This window comes from Lepidochelys kempii, chromosome 4 (genome assembly GCF_965140285.1).
Source record: "Lepidochelys kempii isolate rLepKem1 chromosome 4, rLepKem1.hap1, whole genome shotgun sequence".
In the NCBI taxonomy this organism is placed as follows: domain Eukaryota; kingdom Metazoa; phylum Chordata; order Testudines; family Cheloniidae; genus Lepidochelys; species Lepidochelys kempii.
In genome coordinates, this window is record NC_136383.1 from 1,510,117 (window position 1) to 1,528,151 (window position 18,035).

Genomic DNA, 18,035 nt, shown 5'->3' on the forward strand with positions numbered 1-18,035 from the left:
GTGTTTCTCTAACTGCGGAGGGGTGAGAGATGGCACACATATTCGAATTCTGGCACCAGCCCACCTAGCCTCCGAGTACGTTAATCGGAAGGGGTATTTCTCTGTGGTTCTCCAGGCGGTTGTGGATCACCGTGGGCGTTTCATGGACATTAATGCAGTCTGGTCCAGAAAAGTGCATGATGCACACATCTTTTGGAACTTTGCCTCTTCAAGAAGCTGCAAGCCGGGACTTTTTTCCCAGATCACCGTAGGGGAAGTTGAAATGCCCATTGCGATCCTTGGAGACCCAGCTTGTCCTTTAATGCCAGGGCTCATGAAACCCTACACAGGGAGCCTTGACAACAGCAAGGAGCGGTTCAGCAACAGGCTGAGCCAGTGCAAAACGATTGTGGAGTGTGCTTTTGGCCGTTTAAAGGGCCGCTAGTGCTCTTTGTATGGGAAGCTGGACCTGGCCGATGACAGCATCCCCGCAGTTATATCCACCTGCTGAACTCTCCATAACATTTGTGACGGGAAGGGTGAACAATTCACTCAGGCATGGAACTCGAAAGTTCAACACCCGGAGGCTGAATTTGAACAGCCAGAGAGGAGCTGCAAGGATTAGGGATGCATTGAGGGAGCAATTTGAGGCTGAAAGCCACCAGTAATGTCTGGTGCCCTGCACAGGAGCGAAGTGCAGTGGTTCCAATGTTAGTAGGAATCTGTGTTTGCTCTGTATGATACACTGACTTGCAGGGCCTGTTGCTTTCCTTGGCTAAAGTATCTTTTAGTTAATGCAATGATAAAGAATGTTTTCAAAGCCAAAAAATTCATTTGTTGAAAAGAAACACAACAGCTTGGGAAACAGAAAGGGCAATGGGGTGGGGGTGGGGAACGGTACAATCACAGATTTGCATATGTCCTGTTATCATACTCAGCCTTCCTGTCTGGAGTGCTGTGCAATGAGTGCTACACTTAGAATCATAGAATCATAGAATATCAGGGTTGGAAGGGACCCCAGAAGGTCATCTAGTCCAACCCCCTGCTCAAAGCAGGACCAATTCCCAGTTAAATCATCCCAGCCAGGGCTTTGTCAAGCCTGACCTTAAAAACCTCTAAGGAAGAAGATTCTACCACCTCCCTAGGTAACGCATTCCAGTGTTTCACCACCCTCTTAGTGAAAAAGTTTTTCCTAATATCCAATCTAAACCTCCCCCACTGCAACTTGAGACCATTACTCCTCGTTCTGTCATCTGCTACCATTGAGAACAGTCTAGAGCCATCCTCTTTGGAACCCCCTTTCAGGTAGTTGAAAGCAGCTATCAAATCCCCCCTCATTCTTCTCTTCTGCAGGCTAAACAATCCCAGCTCCCTCAGCCTCTCCTCATAACTCATGTGTTCCAGACCCCTAATCATTTTTGTTGCCCTTCGCTGGACTCTCTCCAATTTATCCACATCCTTCTTGAAGTGTGGGGCCCAAAACTGGACACAGTACTCCAGATGAGGCCTCACCAATATCGAATAGAGGGGAACGATCACGTCCCTCGATCTGCTTGCTATGCCCCTACTTATACATCCCAAAATGCCATTGGCCTTCTTGGCAACAAGGGCACACTTCAGGATGGCTATACTGCATGGTGATGGGAGTTGAGTACAGAGGGTAAGGGTCGTAGTTTTTAGGGCTGGGTGGTGAAGCTACAGGTGTTGGAGGCAGCTGGTGGCTGTAAGAACCCAGATGTTGGGGAAAGTGGGTTGGAGGTGACATGGGGCCACAAGGGAAAGGGTTTGGGACAAGGGCTGCAGGAGGGGGGTCAGGCACGGTAGTGTTCCGCCTACATGGCTACGAGCACCTGGATCTAGTCCGCTTGGCGCTCTATTATGCTCATCAGTCGATCCGTGCTTTGCTGCCGGAGCACCGCGCTTTTGTGCCGGTGCTCCTCATTCTGCTGGTGGATCCTCCTTTCACTGTCCCGCCACTCCTTCACTTTTTGATTTTCATTACTTGAATGCTGCATTACTTCATGCAACATGTCTTCCTTGCTTCTACGTGGCCTCTTTCTGATGTTTTGGAGTCTTTCGGCTGGTGATAACAGGGACAGTTGAGATCTCAAGGTTGCATCTGTAAAGTCAAAATGCAACACTTAACAGAGGCAGCATTGTTCACACCAGACAGAGCAATGATTCCCCATACTTAAGGGCAAGCACAGTCTACACAATAGCATAATTTGCCCGTCCCAACACAAGCACACATAACCCACAGGAGCCCCAAAATGGGGAGTAAGCACAGGGTCAAGCGTGACTGATTGTTTCACGGCTGTACTGTCCTCTGGGTTTCTGTGCCTTGGGGAGAGCCAACAGCGGCAGGGGGCCCCCTATACTGAACATTGTCCCCACATTTTCCACAGGAGTTCGTCCTGGAAGATATCTCTCTGCTGAGGGTGACCTGGGAAGCAAGGGAGGGTCTTCTACTGCAATGCAAATTCCGCCCTGGCCCATATGCAGCTTGCCTGTGTGCAGCAATGGTCCCCCCGCCCCTCACACAGCACAGTGGCACGGACAAATTAGCCTTACTGGGATGAGGACAACAGTGGTTCTCCTGAGAAACCTGTGCAAGCGCATTACCCAGCTTCTGCATGAGACCTTTGAAGAGAGATCACTGAGGCTGATTACCACGATGTGAGAGAGCACATCAACGCCCTATTCTGCATCTAGGCATGCATGCATCCCTAACCCTCCTCGCCCCAACAGCCCGCACCAAACAACTTCCTTCCCAAAATAAAAGTCCCTTACCAGGAACCTCCTCTGGTGTTTGTCCTTCCCCAAACACCGGCAGCCGCGACTGGCTACTTTTCTCCCGGCTTGAGAGCAGCTCCTGGCTGCATGCATCTAGGGATTCCAGGGTGTCTTCCTCCACCTCAGCACCCTCGCTCCCGCTTTGCTGCTGCTCCTCCTCCTCCTCCCGTCTTGTTGAACTGGGCTCTGAAGTGTCCATGGTGATACTCGGAGTGGAGGTGGGGTAGGCCTAAAGTATCACATCCAGCTCTTTGTAGAAACGGCAGGTCATGGGGGCAGCACTGGAGTGGCTGTTTGCCTCGCGGGCTTTGCGGTAGGCATTCCGCAGCTCCTTCACTTTAACCCTGCACTGCAGTGCCTCCCGGTCATGGCCCGTTTACATCATGCCCCTTGATATCTGCCCGAAGGTATCGTAATTCCTACAGCTGGAGCACAGCTGCGACTGGACAGCTTCCTCCTCCCAAACACTGGTGAGGTCCAGCACCTCGCCACTGCTCCATACTGGGAATTGCCTGGCGCTTGGAGGCATGGTCAGCTGGAAAGATTCGCTGAGAGCTCTCCATGCCTGGCTGAGCAAACAGGAAGAGGATTTTCAAAATTCTCAGAGAATTTAAAGAATTCTGACAGTTGATCACCTGAGGGCAGCGCAGTAGAGTTCAAAGTGATGACCAGAGTGGCTAGCACAGGCATTGTGGGACACTTCTGGAGGCTGATCAGAGTGCAGTAACAGACCAGGGCATCCACTCTGGCGCCGCGGCGCTCCCGCGGGGGCGCCCCAAATTTTATTCCACTCACCGAGGTGGAGTACCAGGAGCAGACCAGCTGCGGAGTCAGATTGCTCTACGTGCCTTGCCAGTGTGGACGGGTAGTGAGCTAGTGCGCCCGGGGCTCCTTTAATGCACTGTAATTCGCAAGTGTAGCCAAGCCCTAAGACTGTTTATCCAGAAATCTGAGTTTCTAGAGGTAATAGCTAGATTTTTGTAAGCATGTGTTTACATACAGAAGTTATACCAGTAAAAAGTATGGAATGACTTTAAAGCACTATAGTTACACTGGCGTAAGTCCCTGTGAGGGACACACTTACTCTGGTAACAGTGCCCTTTCCCAGGTTAGCTTTGGAAGGGTTTCAAGGCCTGGTCTACACTTAAAAAACTTAGGTTGACATAGGTACAGCGCTCAGCGGTATGAAAAATCCACAGCTTCCTGAACATCATGACTAACCTGACCTAAGCCCTGTGCAGGCACAGCTAGGTCAATGGAAGAACACTTCTATTACCTAGCGACCCTCGCCTGGGGAGCTGGTGTTTCTACAGCGATAGAAAAGCCGCTTCCACTACGGGAGTCTGCATCCCCGCTACACGGCCATGTACTGTAGCTACCTGCCTGTCGCCTGGACTAAGCTCATCATCATAGTGAACTGCTCCCCAAAAACACAGCAAACGCCTCCTGGCGTTATCGCTTAACTAGAAGAATTCTTCAGGAGCAAAGACTGTTGACGGGAGCTCAGCACACGGGGACCAGGCGCTCGCCAAGGCTCTCCACGTGCCTTTTGGGGTGTTCCGCGCTGCCCCTGGGCCCCAGCCGCTCCCTGCTAGCCCAGCGCTGGGCTGAGAGCAGCGCTGCTCTCCTCCGTGGCCAGGGCCGGGAGCAGCCCGCGGGAAGGGCGGGAAGCAGCGCGGCATGGGGGCGGGGGGAGCCCTGTGCCCCAGCAGGCGCGCGGGCAGACCCCCAACCCACACGGCGTGACGGCGCAGGGCACCCCGCGCGCGCCCGCACACACGGCGTGAGGGCAGGGAAGTATCCCGCCGCGCGCGCGCGCACCCACACACAGTCACAGCCGTTGTGGCGTCACGTGACGGCGGTGAGGCCCGTTGGGCCAGGCGGTGGCGAGGGTTCCCCGCGCGCGAGCGACACTGACCGGGGTGTGGCTGGGGAGGGCGGGCCGCTCTGCGCGCGCCAGCGCCTCATGGCGGGCTCCCTGCGGCCGGTTCTCCTTCTGCTCCTCCATCGCCCCGCCGCTCGCCCCGCCGCTCTCGGCGCTGGGAAGAGGCGGAGCGGCCGCTCCCTCGTGGCACGGACACGTCGCCACGCAGCCCCGCCTCTCCGGGCGGGCGGGGCGCCGGCGGCGTTTCCCGGGCCTACAGCCGGTGGCTGCGTGGGAGTCGCTGGGGCGACCCCGGGCGGTGCCCGCCGGCCCCTTGGGCCCTTGCCCCGTGGCCCTGTCACCTCCGGCCCTCGCGCGGTCTCCCGCGCTCCCCGGGACGCGCCGCAGCCCGGCCGGGGCAGGCCTCGGCGGCGCCCCAGACTGGGAACGGCCTGCGGCCCCCCGGGAGCGGGGCAGCGCCTGCCTCGCCAGCCAGGGCGGGCGGCGGGGGAAGGCAGCGCGGGCGGTTAGAGCGGCCCGTCAGTCACGCCCGGGCCGGGCGAGCGGCCCCCGGGCATTCTTCTGCCTGTGCTCCTGGGAGAAGCCCTGCGGGCGGCGCGGTGCCCTCTGCACCCTTAACTGCGTGGCTGAGGGGTTTCCCGCCCCTGAGCAACCTGGTTATGGCGATGTAAGTTTATCGGGTAGACCTGGCCCTGGACTTAGCAAGTTTCACCACTTGTGCATAGAATTATCACCCCTTGTGTAAACGTGCAGCTTTACACCTGAACGCACCAAAAGCGGGTGAAGGGTTGGTCCCCTCCATTTACCAATTCTGGCATGGAGCCAAAGAAATAGTAAAAGCTGGTATGCTTCTTAGGGTTAGGGTTAGGATCAAAAAGAAAAGGAGGACTTGTGGCACCTTAGAGACTAACCAATTTATTTGAGCATAAGCTTTCGTGAGCTACAGCTCACTTCATCGGATGCATGCCATGGAAACTGCAGCAGACATTGTATGCGCACAGAGATCGTGGGGCAGTGCCTCCTCCCACCCCACTGTCCTGCTGGTGGTGGCTTGTCTGGAGTGATCATCGGGTTGGGCCATTTCCGGCACAGGTCCAGGTTTTCTCGCCCTCCACCCCCCCACACACAGACACGCTCTCCTGCTGGTGGTGGCCCGTCCAGGGTGGCAGCTCTCTTCACAGTGTGCATGGTGGTCAGGGTGGGCCGTTTCCTGCACAAGTCCAGGTTTTCTCACCCCCTCACTCCCCTCCAAAAACCACACACACAAACTCACTATCCTGCTGGATAGTAAAGAGAGTGGTCACTTTGGATGGGCTGTTACCAACAGCAGAATGAGTTTGGGGGGGGGGGGGGGGAGGGGGAGTGAGAAAAGCTGGATTTGTGCTGGAAATGGCCCAACTTGATTATCATACACATTGTAAGGAGAGTGATCACTTTAGATAAGCTATTACCAGCAGGAGAGTGGGGTGGGAGGAGGTATTGTTTCATGGTCTTGCTGTATATAATGTCTTCTGCAGTTTCCACAGTATGCATCCGATGAAGTGAGCTGTAGCTCACGAAAGCTTATGCTCAAATAAATTGGTTAGTCTCTAAGGTGCCACAAGTACTCCTTTTCTTTTTGCGAATACAGACTAACACGGCTGTTACTCTGAAACCGGTTAGGATCAAGGAACTATGAAGGCTCCAGATTACCTTAAAGCCCTCAGTCCCCTGGTTTGAATGCTCCCGTTAGTATATGTTCATAGTCCAGAGGCTGGAGCAGGAAAGAGGCAAAATGTTCTGCTGAGAACAGGCAGGCTCAGTGCACAGTACAAGCCCAGCACTACGGGCACCACAGAAGGAGGGATGAAAACACACTCTGAGATGAATGAAGCTGTTCATACCTCTCAGTGCCATTGTTCCAGGCTGCATTCATCTCCATGGTAGTTCAGATCTGGGCTAGGCACTCCACATCACCATGCTCCTGCTCTCTCCTGCCTCCAGCTGGTACATGCCCCCGTCACAGCCCCATGACCTCTCCAAGTTCACAAGGGTCACAGAGAAGTAAGGAGGAGGGCGGAGTTGGCAGGGTGTGCGTGTGGTGGACGAGGTGGAGTAGTTTTTGTCTGTCGTGGCAGTGATGGGGGAGTATGTGGGAGGTTGGAGCAGTGAGGGGGGTGGGAGGGCACTGGAGAAGGGTAGGGACTGTGCCAGTTGGGAGGGGAATTCTACCCCTTGGCCAACCTTTGCCCCTTAGGGCTGTGCTCTGACACAGCTACTGAGCTCTGAGGGACCAGTGCAGCCCTAGACAACGACCCCTATCAGCGGAAGGGACCCCCAAACACTGTTCTTGTGACTAGAGCATTGAAGAACTGGGGTTTCCAAAAACTATTCTTCCACAATCTCTCACTGAATAGGGGCTCATCCTCAAAGGAACGTTTGCTCCCTGGGAACTCAGAAAACAGCAAAACCACAAAGAGAGGGAAAGTTGGGCATCTTCCTTTCAGTAACATTTGCGGGGGAGTGGAGTGCCCCTACCCCTTATCTACAAATACCCCTAGCGTTTACAATTAGTCTTCATGGCTATTGCACCAAGCCGAAGGGGAGTGCTCCAGGGTTCCCCTTCCTTCCACTGTTTCTTGCTGGGGGAAGGAACCCAGAATTCCTGTCCTTCCACATGTGACCTCCGCCAGCTGTGAGGAGGGGGCTCCAGGCTTCCCTGAATGCTGCTGCTTCGAGGGGAAAGGGGAGGTCAGCACAGTGCAGGGGGAGAGGGGGGGATGGAAGTGGGTCAGAGCTGTGCAGTGGGAAATATAAGGGGAGTTTCAGTGCTGGCCTCCCAAAACCACCTACATCCATGGCCTTCCATTTCTACCCTCTTCGAAAATGTCCTCCCTTTGAGTCCATGCCAGTCCCTGCACTATTCCTATGTCCTCTCTCCAGCTTCTCAGCCTGCAGGGCCTCCACCAGTGCCCACCCTTTGGCTTATCTGTATAAATAAGTTAGCTTGAGCTTTTGCAGAAGGCTCACATATATCTGGGTGCATTGGCAAAGCGCTTTGCTAACTTATTTATACAGATAAGCCAAAGCAAATTTAGCATAGGAGACAAAAGGAAGCAGAAACTGACAAATATACATACATATCTTATTTGCATACTAACGTTTACCAATCTCCTAGCTCAGTAGGAGCTCTAAGTTAATTAGTTTGAGGCCCATTGTCTCACACTCCTTAATGTTTCTCTTCCTGACAACTATATTTCAACAAATCTTTCAAGCAGCACTTCTTTAATGAATTATAATTTCAATATAATTCATTCTACTTTCACAATCCCTCCTTTTGGTCAAGCTACGCAATGACCAACAATGACTGGGTTCCACATGTCAATCGTTCTTTATCTCTTTGTTCATCAGTGATATTTAAAATCATCAAATTAGCGCTCTGGTTTGGGGCAGCTATCTGTGTAGCATGCCTGACACAATTTTGGATACAACAGGAAAGTAACTGAAAACATACAAAAATTATTAGGATTCCAAACAGGAGAGTTAGGGTTCCCTGAAACAACCAGTTTTGTCAGTACCAATTGTATTTGTCTGTGTTTACCTATATCTTGTTAGGTTTCAGAGTGGTAGCCGTGTTAGTCTGTATCAGCAAAAAGAACGAGGAGTCCTTGTGGCACCTTAGAGACTAACAAATTTATTTGAACATAAGCTTTCGTGGGCTAAAACCCACTTCATCAGATGAATCCACTGGAAAATACAGTAGGAAGATATATATAGACACAGAGAACATGAAAAAATGACTGTTGCCATACACTAAAATGAGAGTGATCAATTAAGGTGAGCTATTATCAGCAGGAGAAAAAAACCTTTTGTAGTGATAATCAGGATGGCCTATTTCCAACAGTTGACAAGAAGGTGAGCGTAACTGGGGGGTTGAGGGGGAAATAAGCATGGGGAAATAGTTTTTATTTTGTGTAATGACCCATCCACTCCCAGTCTTTATTCAAGCCTAATTTAATGGTGTCCAGTTTGCAAACTAATTCCAATTCAGCAGTTTCTTGTTGGAGTCTGTTTTTGAAGTTTTTTTGTTGTAATATTGCGACTTTTAGGTCTATAATCGAGTGACCAGGGAGATTGAAGTCTTCTCCAACTGGTTTTTGAATGTTATAATTCTTGACGTCTGATTTGTGTCCATTTATTCTTTTGTGTAGAGACTGTCCAGTTTGACCAATGTACATGGCAGAGGGGCATTGCTGGCACATGATGGCATATATCACATTGGTAGATGAGCAGGTGAACGAGCCTCCGATAGTGTGGCTGATGTGATTAGGCCCTGTGATGGTGTCCTCTGAATAGATATGTGGGCACAGTTGGCAACGGCCTTTGTTGCAAGGGTAGGTTCCTGGGTTAGTGTGTGTGGTTGCTGGTGAGTATTTGCTTCAGGTTGTGGGGCTGGCCTGTCTCCCAAGATCTGTGAGAGTGATGGGTCGTCCTTCAGGATAGGTTGTAGATCCTTGATGATGCGCTAGAGAGGTTTTAGTTGGGGGCCGAAGGTGATGGCTAGTGGCGTTCTGTTACTTTCGTTGTTGGGCCTGTCCTGTAGTCGGTGACTTCTGGGTGCTCTTCTGGCTCTGTCAATCTGTTTCTTCACTTCAGCAGGTGGGTATTGTAGTTGTAAGAATGCTTGATGGAGATCTTGTAGGTGTTTGTCTCTGTCTGAGGGGTTGGAGCACATGTGGTTGTATTGTAGAGCTTGACTGTAGACAATGGATCATGTGATGTGGTCTGGATGAAAGCTGGAGGCATGTAGGTAAGTATAGCAGTCAGTAGGTTTCCGGTATAGGGTGGTGTTTATGTGACCATCACTTATTAGCACTGTAGTGTCCAGGAAGTGGATCTCTTGTGTGGACTGGTCCAGGCTGAGGTTGATGATTTAGTTGGGGATTGGTCCTGCTTTGAGCAGGGGGTTGGACTAGATGACCTCCTGAGGACCCTTCCAACCCTGGTATTCCATGATTCTATGATGGTGGGTTGGAAATTGTTGAAATCATGGTGGAATTCCTCAAGGGCTTCTTTTCCATGGGTCCAGATCATGAAGATGTCATCAATGTAGCACAAGTAGAGTAGGGGCGTTAGGGGACAAGAGCTGAGGAAGTGTTATTCTAAGTCAGCCATAAAAATGTTGGCATACTGTGGGGCCATGCGGGTACCCATAGAAGTGCAGCTGATTTGAAGGTATACATTGTCTCCAAATGTGAAATAATTATGGGGGAGGACAAAGTCACAAAGTTCAGCCACCAGGTTTGCTGTGACATTATCGGGGATACTGTTCCTGACGGCCTGTAGTCCATCTTTGTGTGGAATGTTGATGTAGAGGGCTTCTACATTCATAGTGGCCAGGATGGTGTTTTCTGGAAGATCACCAATAGATTGTCGTTTTCTCAGGAAGTCAGTGGTGTCTCAAAGAAAGCTAGGAGTGCTGGTAGCGTAGAGCTTGAAGAGAGAGTCCACGTAGCCAGACAGTCCTGCTGTCAGGGTGCCAATGCCTGAGATGATGGGGCATCCAGGATTTCCAGATTTATAGATCTTGGGTAGCAGATAGAATACCCCTGGTTGGGGCTCTAGGGGTGTGTCTGTGCAGATTTGTTCTTGTGCTTCTTCAGGGAGTTTCCTGAGCAGATGGTGTAGTTTCTTTTGGTAATCCTCAGTGGGATCAGAGGGTAATGGCCTGTAGAATGTGGAGTTAGAGAGCTGCCTAGCAGCCTGTTGTTCATATTTCGACCTATTCATGATGTATGACAACACCCATTTTTTCATGTTCTCTGTGTATAGATATATCTTTCTACTGCATTTTCCACTGCTTGCATCCAATGAAGTGGGTTTAAGCCCACAAAAGCTTATGCTCAGATAAATTTGTTAGTCTCTAAGGTGCCACAAGTACTCCTTGTTCTTTTTGCTTATTAGAAGATTAACAATGTGATCCAATTAGCTTGTAGATGTTAAACTTCAGTTCCTAACTGTAATGTCTGTTACTATATTCTATTGATTCAGAGATCAAAAAGGAATGTTAACTTTAGATGAAACTTGGGTGTAATAATATCATTGTCTATATATCTCTTTGAAGTTTGTGGTAAACTGTTTATGAACTGCTTGAATGGTTAATTACCTTATGCTAATGAATGCAGCTAGTTACCGGTGTGAGCCTAGGAAACAGAAACTTACTTCAAAGCAACAATGTATGTTACCTATTCTTCATCCAAGAGATCCGTGCTGTGGTGTCTGCTGTCAAGAGGCTCTCACAACCTGCTAGAGAACTGTAAAAGAACTCTAGGGCTTGATCCTTATCTCAGATCTACTTGAACTTTGTCAGGGGCAGTTTAAGTCACAAGACTTAGATCTCCAGGTCCACCGCTAATTCTCATGGAAGACTTGCACTTGCAGTGGTTCTCAACCAGGGTTACATGTACCCTGGGGGTACACAGGTCTTTCAGGGGGTACATCAACTCGTCTAGATATTTGCCTAGTTTTACAACAGGCTACATAAAAAGCACTAGCAAAGTCAGAACAAATGAAAATTTCATACAGACAATGAGTTGTTTATACTGATCTATATACCTTACACTGAAATGTAAAAAGAAAAGGAGTACTTGTGGCACCTTAGAGACTAACCAATTTATTTGAGCATAAGCTTTCGTGAGCTACAGCTCACTTCATCGGATGCATACCGTGGAAACTGCAGCAGACTTTATATATACATAGAGAATATGAAACAATACCTCCTCCCACCCCACTGTCCTGCTGGTAATAGCTTATCTAAAGTGATCATCAGCTGGGCCATTTCCAGCACAAATCCAGGTTTTCTCACCCTCCACCCCCCCACACAAATTCACTCTCCTGCTGGTGATAGCCCATCCAAAGTGACAACTCTTTACACAATGTGCATGACAATCAAGTTGGGCTATTTCCTGCACAAATCCAGGTTTTCTCACATCCCCCCCACCTCCATACACACACAAACTCACTCTCCTGCTGGTAATAGCTCATCCAAACTGACCACTCCAAGTTTAAATCCAAGTTAAACCAGAACATCTGGGGGGGGGGTAGGAAAAAACAAGAGGACACAGGCTACCTTGCATAATGACTTAGCCACTCCCAGTCTCTATTTAAGCCTAAATTAATAGTATCCAATTTGCAAATGAATTCCAATTCAGCAGTTTCTCGCTGGAGTCTGGATTTGAAGTTTTTTTGTTTTAAAATAGCGACCTTCATGTCTGTGATTGCGTGACCAGAGAGATTGAAGTGTTCTCCGACTGGTTTATGAATGTTATAATTCTTGACATCTGATTTGTGTCCATTTATTCTTTTACGTAGAGACTGTCCAGTTTGACCAATGTACATGGCAGAGGGGCATTGCTGGCACATGATGGCATATATCACATTGGTGGATGTGCAGGTGAACGAGCCTCTGATAGTGTGGCTGATGTTATTAGGCCCTGTGATGGTGTCCCCTGAATAGATATGTGGACACAGTTGGCAACGGGCTTTGTTGCAAGGATAAGTTCCTGGGTTAGTGGTTCTGTTGTGTGGTATGTGGTTGTTGGTGAGTATTTGCTTCAGGTTGCGGGGCTGTCTGTAGGCAAGGACTGGCCTGTCTCCCAAGATTTGTGAGAGTGCTGGGTCATCCTTTAGGATAGGTTGTAGATCCTTAATAATGCGTTGGAGGGGTTTTAGTTGGGGGCTGAAGGTGACGGCTAGTGGCATTCTGTTATTTTCTTTGTTAGGCCTGTCCTGTAGTAGGTAACTTCTGGGAACTCTTCTGGCTCTATCAATCTGTTTCTTTACTTCTGCAGGTGGGTATTGTAGTTGTAAGAATGCTTGATGGAGATCTTGTAGGTGTTTGTCTCTGTCTGAGGGGTTGGAGCAAATGCGGTTGTATCGCAGAGCTTGGCTGTAGACGATGGATCGTGTGGTGTGGTCAGAGTGAAAGCTGGAGGCATGCAGGTAGGAATAGTGGTCAGTAGGTTTCCGGTATAGGGTGGTGTTTACGTGACCATTGTTTATTAGCACTGTAGTGTCCAGGAAGTGGATCTCTTGTGTGGACTGGACCAGGCTGAGGTTGGTGGTGGGATGGAAATTGTTGAAATCATGGTGGAATTCCTCAAGGGCTTCTTTTCCATGGGTCCAGATGATGAAGATGTCATCAATATAGCGCAAGTAGAGTAGGGGCTTTAGGGGACGAGAGCTGAGGAAGCGTTGTTCTAAATCAGCCATAAAAATGTTGGCATACTGTGGGGCCATGCGGGTACCCATAGCAGTGCCGCTGATCTGAAGGTATACATTGTCCCCAAATGTGAAACTGAAATGTAAGTACAGTAGTTATATTCCAATTGATTTATTTTATAATTGTATGGTAAAAGTAAGCAATTTGTCAGTAACAGTGTGCTGTGACACTTTTGTATTTTTATGTCTGATTTTGTAGGCAAGTAGTATTTAAGTGAGGTGAAACTTGGGGGTACGCAAGAGAATCAGACTCCTGAAAGGGGTACAGTCGTCTGGAAAGGTTGAGAACCACTGGCCTGTTGAACTATAACCGATTGAATTGATTCTGGAAGGACTTTTGCAAATCAGCAGGTCACCATTTCTACTATGAAACTGACGTAAGAACTTTATTCATATCTATAAGTATAATGATCTTTTAACCATAGTAACTCTTTTCTTTTTTAATGTATCTTAGTTTTGTTCATAAAAATTGACTGTAAGCGTGTATTTGGGTAAGATCTGAAATATACATTGATCTCGTGGTGGGTAATGTGCCCAATCTTTTGGGATTGGTAGAACTTTATATTAGTGAATAAGATTTTATGTAATCCTCACCATATTAGACTTGGTTGCCTGGTTGGGAGCCAAAGGATGGATTGCTTAAGGGGAACCATATTTTAGCTTCTTGGTAACCAGTTTTGTTACTGACTTGGTGGCTCTAATTATTGGAATAAACCACCAATTTTGGGAATCGTCTACCCTGTTCTTTTCAGTTTGCCCTGATTGAGCCATACTTTGCAGTATCGGGTGCTAATGCTACAGATAAACGCCTGAAGCCAGCCCCTCTTCTCACTGACATCAACAGCAAACCACCTTGCCTTTTCTGGACAAAAACAGTGCCTCACAGCAAAACTCTTGGAAACTGGTGACATATGGGACAAAAATCAGTGATGGCCCTCAGTGACCATGGCTTAGGCTGAGCAAACCCCCAGTAGGCATTAAAGCTGCCTAGAATTAGGGTGACCAGATGTCTCGATTTTATAGGGACAGTCCCAATTTTGGGGGCTTTTTCTTATATAGGCACCTCTTATATATCTATATTATATTATTCTATATTATATTATTATATATTATATATATATATCTTATATAGGCACCTATTTTCTTATATAGGCACCCCCACCCCCTGTCCTGATTTTTTACACTTGCTGTCTGGTCACCCTACCTAGAATCCATGTGGAAGATGCTCAGTCTAACAAGAGAGAAGACTAACACAATGTAAGATTGCTGCATCTCCAGGCCAGGGTGCCCCCTGTGGCAGCGTGCGGGTTCGGGACACACACCAGATGAAGCTGTAGGTGGCTCACAAATGATAGTTCAACCTACCTGGTGCAGGTTCAGCATGTTAATAGGCAGTCTATATCGTGAGCCTCCGAGGGTGAGGGCTGAGCACTTAAACCTTCATGAGCTCCGGCCTCCTGGCTGGAGCAGCCAATAAGAGTTGATGGCTCAGACTTCCTAAGATGAGGGCTGAACAAACAAACAGGTAGCATTTCCAGCCACTGGCCTAAAAGTCAGAGCACACCCAGATCTGCATATGGGGCTGGAGGTAGGTGGACCCGGGCCCACCCTGCTCCAGCCCAGGGCCCTAGAAGTGGTGTGTGACTCTGCCACAGGGTCAGCGGGAAAACATGCAGTCTAGGGGGACCATCTTTTTGAAATGCAAAAATAGGACACATGCAGGAGCCCCGCCCCTTCTTGGCCCCATCCTTGCTCCTCCTTTCCCCCTGAGGCCCTGGCCAGGCCAGAAGCCAGAGCTCGGCACTGGTAAGAGCTGCCCAGGGAGCCAGGCCATTGTGGGGAGCCTGGACCCTCCATCTGTCCTGGGTGGGGCCTTGGTGGGGGGAGAGGAGCAGGAGGCATGGCCTTGTGGCAAGGGGCGGGGGGCTAAGGCCCACCTCAGCCCGCTCCCGCCCCCACCAAGAGGCTGGTGCTGCCCTTGAGCCTTGGGCAGGCATGGAGCAGTGCCACAGGGAATCCAGGACAAATGTTGTCCCAGAGTCATTCAGCCTGGGACTGGGACTTGAAATGTACATTCTGGGACTGTCCCGCCTAATTAGGGATGGATGTTCACCCTAGTGTGGTTGCTACCTTGCATCCTGGCAGTACCATCGGACCCAAGTCTTGTTTCCCTCGCCTTCTTCCTACCAGCTCCAGCAGGTGCTGCTCCATCCCTGCTGGGACCTGGCTCTCAGCCTCCTGGTCAGGCAGCCATTCCACTTGTTTCTCTCTGGGGTTGTCCAGTTCCTGGGACAGTGGGTCGCCTTTCCTCCCTGCTGCCGGTTGCGGGCTCAGCTGAGGGCTCAGGTACCTGGGATGGAGGTCTGCCTCCTAATCTGGTCCAGGCCAACTGAGTAGCAGGGCCTTGCCCTTATACTGCCTTCCCTGCACTGCACTTCCTGTGAGGGAGTCGGGTGAGCTGAACCCCCCAAGGCAGGGTTAATCCCTCTGTGCAGGAGGGAGGCCATGCTGCTTCACTACACACAGGAAGACTTTTAGCAATGCTGAGTTTGGTGAGTGCCCCCATGTGATGACCAGACTGAAGAGGGCATATCCCAGAAATAACTATACTCAGCCTGCCCTACGTTTAATCCATTCTAGGGCATTTTCGCCTACATGATCATTAAGGTAATGTCAAAACTGACAAATGAGGGATTCATTTACTTACTGCACCTGCCTAGCCAAAGTAGAACACTGATAGCAAAGCTGAGCTACTGACAAAGAGATCAGGTACCCGCGATAATACGTGTTCACTGCAGGAGCAAGAGCACATACCATTGTATCAGCAGCACAAGAATAACTGAGTTAGCCTCAATGTGGGACAATTGCAAAACACCCTACTTGGAACTACTCCAGGAGAAAAAATAATTCACAGATATAGTGACTCCCCTAGGCTGGATGAACAGACAGCTGGGCTCACAGGCAGCCACTGCCTGAAAATGGTAATCACGCTCCCCCTGCCACTCAGACATATCCCTAGCTGTAAGAGGCAGACTGTAAACTACGCATTCCACTGTTGCCAACTCTCCTGATCTTATTGTAAGTCTTGCAATAGTTGATGTTTTTCTTAAAGGCCCAGCTACTGGAGCCATGGGATTACATAAGAATTCCAGATTTCAGCTTCCAAGAAAAGGTTCTATCTCCCTGTGCTTGTGAAGAAAAGCTTGACACCATGACCCCTGCAGGCTGCAGCACCAGGCAGCCAGGAGACACACCCCACAGTTCGTACTGTTAAAACCCCTGGGATTTGTGGGCCTGATGTGTGATTGGGACAGCTCAGGGCTGGCACCGTTGAGGAGACGTTGAGCAGACAATGCTGGTGACGGGGAAGGGCTGGCTGAAATACATCAAGAAGCAGACGCTCCACGGCAAAGCCCAGCTCATCCATTGTGTGGTAACAAAAGGGCTCTCACAGAGCGAAACAGGCCTCCATGCTCAGAGCACTCAATCACCTGCAATTTCATCACTAGGGAGGGCCGTTCCCCAAGGGCTCCACTCGATTACCTCCCCTGGGTTTGGGGGGAGCTTAACCCTTCCTGCCTCTAATGAAAATCAGTGGGGCTGCCGGGGGCACTGGTGCCCTGCTGGGAGTCCAGGGGGCTCCAGGCCTGCCCTGCCAGCAGGGGAAAGCACCAAATGGCAGAGAGGAATTATCCCGTGGGCAGTCTCTTACCAGCTTCCTCCTTCCTGCAGGGAGATCATAGAATATCAGGGTTGGAAGGACCTCAGGAAGTCATCTAGTCTAACCCCCTGCTCAAAGTAGGAGCAATCCCCAATTTTTGCCCCAGATCCCTAAATGGCCCCCTCAAGGATTGAACTCAGAACCCTGGGTTTAGCAGGCCAATGCTCAAACCACTGAGCTATCCCTCCCGCTAGAGCAGGGAAGGGAGGAGCCTGCTGATTCCAGCCCTCCTTCCTTCCAGGGGAAGAGGGAACTCTGCCCCACCTCCCCCCTGCAGGATCCAGGGCGGTCGAACAGCACCGCCCCTGCTGTCCATAGAGAGGGCAGGTGGGAACAGGAGGGCTGAGCCCTTACACAGCTCCACACAGCAAACACACATGCAGGGCTGCTGAGGGACACATATATTCCCTTGCCCCTGTTCCCTGTGCTGAGCTGTCCCATCACCCACCACGATGGAATGTCATGCACCCTCCAGAATCAGTGACCTCCCTCGGTTCACCTCTTTGAACCTATTCACATGCTTTATTACATAATGGGTCCAAGCTGAGCTCACAGTCTCGATTGTGGGTAAACACGACCGTTGCCCATCCTATTCGTTACAAATAATCATATCAGCTGGAAAGTGAACACCTGCTTCTGCCCCAGTATTTGCCATAGGCCCATCAGCAACCCATTGAGGTGGTGCACCCAGATAAGAATGTCTTATATAAAGATAACATGGCCAATGAAATTATTGTATTTCATGCCCCTGGCAAGGCGCTTACGGTTCTGGCTCCTGTTATGTGCTCAGATCCCACTGTCCACGGGTAGCTGGCAAAATTAATGAGATGCATTTTTCTTAACTTTCGGGAACCGACTACTCATCCCAATGGACTGAGCTAACTTTCAGCTACTGGAGATTCCTATGAAACCCAGCCCTGACCAAATGTTATGAAATGACTTCATCCATTAGAAACTCCTTGGATCTCTTCTGGATGAGGCCCCACGCCCAGTCGCCCCAGATTTGTATTTCTGGGCTACTGCCTTGTGGTTTGGATTCTAGGGGCCTCCCTTACTGAAGATGTCATGTTCTTTTTGAGGTGTCTCTGGAAGGGGATAGGGGTCTCAAAGAGTAAGCCTGATCAGATTGGAGAAGTATGAAATAGTCCCATGCAGATACTCACTGGGTTACAGCCCCGGGAGAACAGAATGCTCACTTCCACGTATAGACTCAAACAAACAGCAATTGTTGGGTACAAAGTAGCTGCCTTTTTGGAAGCATATTCAAATTGGCTTCCATATCGCCTCCCATTATCCAAGGCAACAATTTCTCTGGACACACTAGGCTTCCCCACTCACCTCCATGCAAAATTTAGAACCGCCTGTGAAACACAGTGGGGAACCTACAAGCTGGAGCAA

General features: G+C 49.9%; 2 protein-coding genes and 1 long non-coding RNA gene across 3 annotated transcripts in view; 1 reads left to right on the forward strand and 2 right to left on the reverse strand.

Annotated features, from left to right (window-relative positions):
• Nucleotides 1-4,974, reverse strand: part of ERI1 (exoribonuclease 1) — a 31,233-nt gene extending 26,259 nt beyond the window's left edge. Inside the window, exon 1 of the mRNA XM_073340171.2 lies at nucleotides 4,691-4,974. Within this exon, the coding sequence (XP_073196272.2) occupies nucleotides 4,691-4,780 (90 nt within the window). The 5' untranslated portion in view covers nucleotides 4,781-4,974. The remainder of the gene's footprint in view (nucleotides 1-4,690) is intronic.
• Nucleotides 341-3,522, reverse strand: LOC144930473 (uncharacterized). Its single transcript, XM_078852411.1, has 2 exons — nucleotides 2,770-3,522; nucleotides 341-2,098 (listed from the first exon to the last, which is right to left on the reverse strand). Exons 1-2 carry the CDS (start codon nucleotides 2,969-2,971, stop codon nucleotides 1,836-1,838), a joined length of 465 nt encoding a protein of 154 aa, XP_078708537.1. The 5' UTR covers nucleotides 2,972-3,522; the 3' UTR covers nucleotides 341-1,835.
• Nucleotides 4,888-17,458, forward strand: LOC140910065 (uncharacterized). Its single transcript, XR_012158415.2, has 3 exons — nucleotides 4,888-5,324; nucleotides 13,116-13,293; nucleotides 16,029-17,458. It is a non-coding gene; the product is annotated as an uncharacterized LOC140910065 (long non-coding RNA).
• The last annotated feature ends 577 nt before the right edge of the window (nucleotides 17,459-18,035 follow it).

Bases quoted from the DNA above. Each gene is read 5' to 3' on its own strand.
- LOC144930473 (XM_078852411.1), bottom strand. From the start codon at position 2,971: ATGGACACTTCAGAGCCCAGTTCAACAAGACGGGAGGAGGAGGAGGAG. The intron at 2,099-2,769 runs GTAAGGGACTTT...TTGACTTTACAG, and splicing joins AACACCAGAGGAGGTTCCTG to ATGCAACCTTGAGATCTCAA.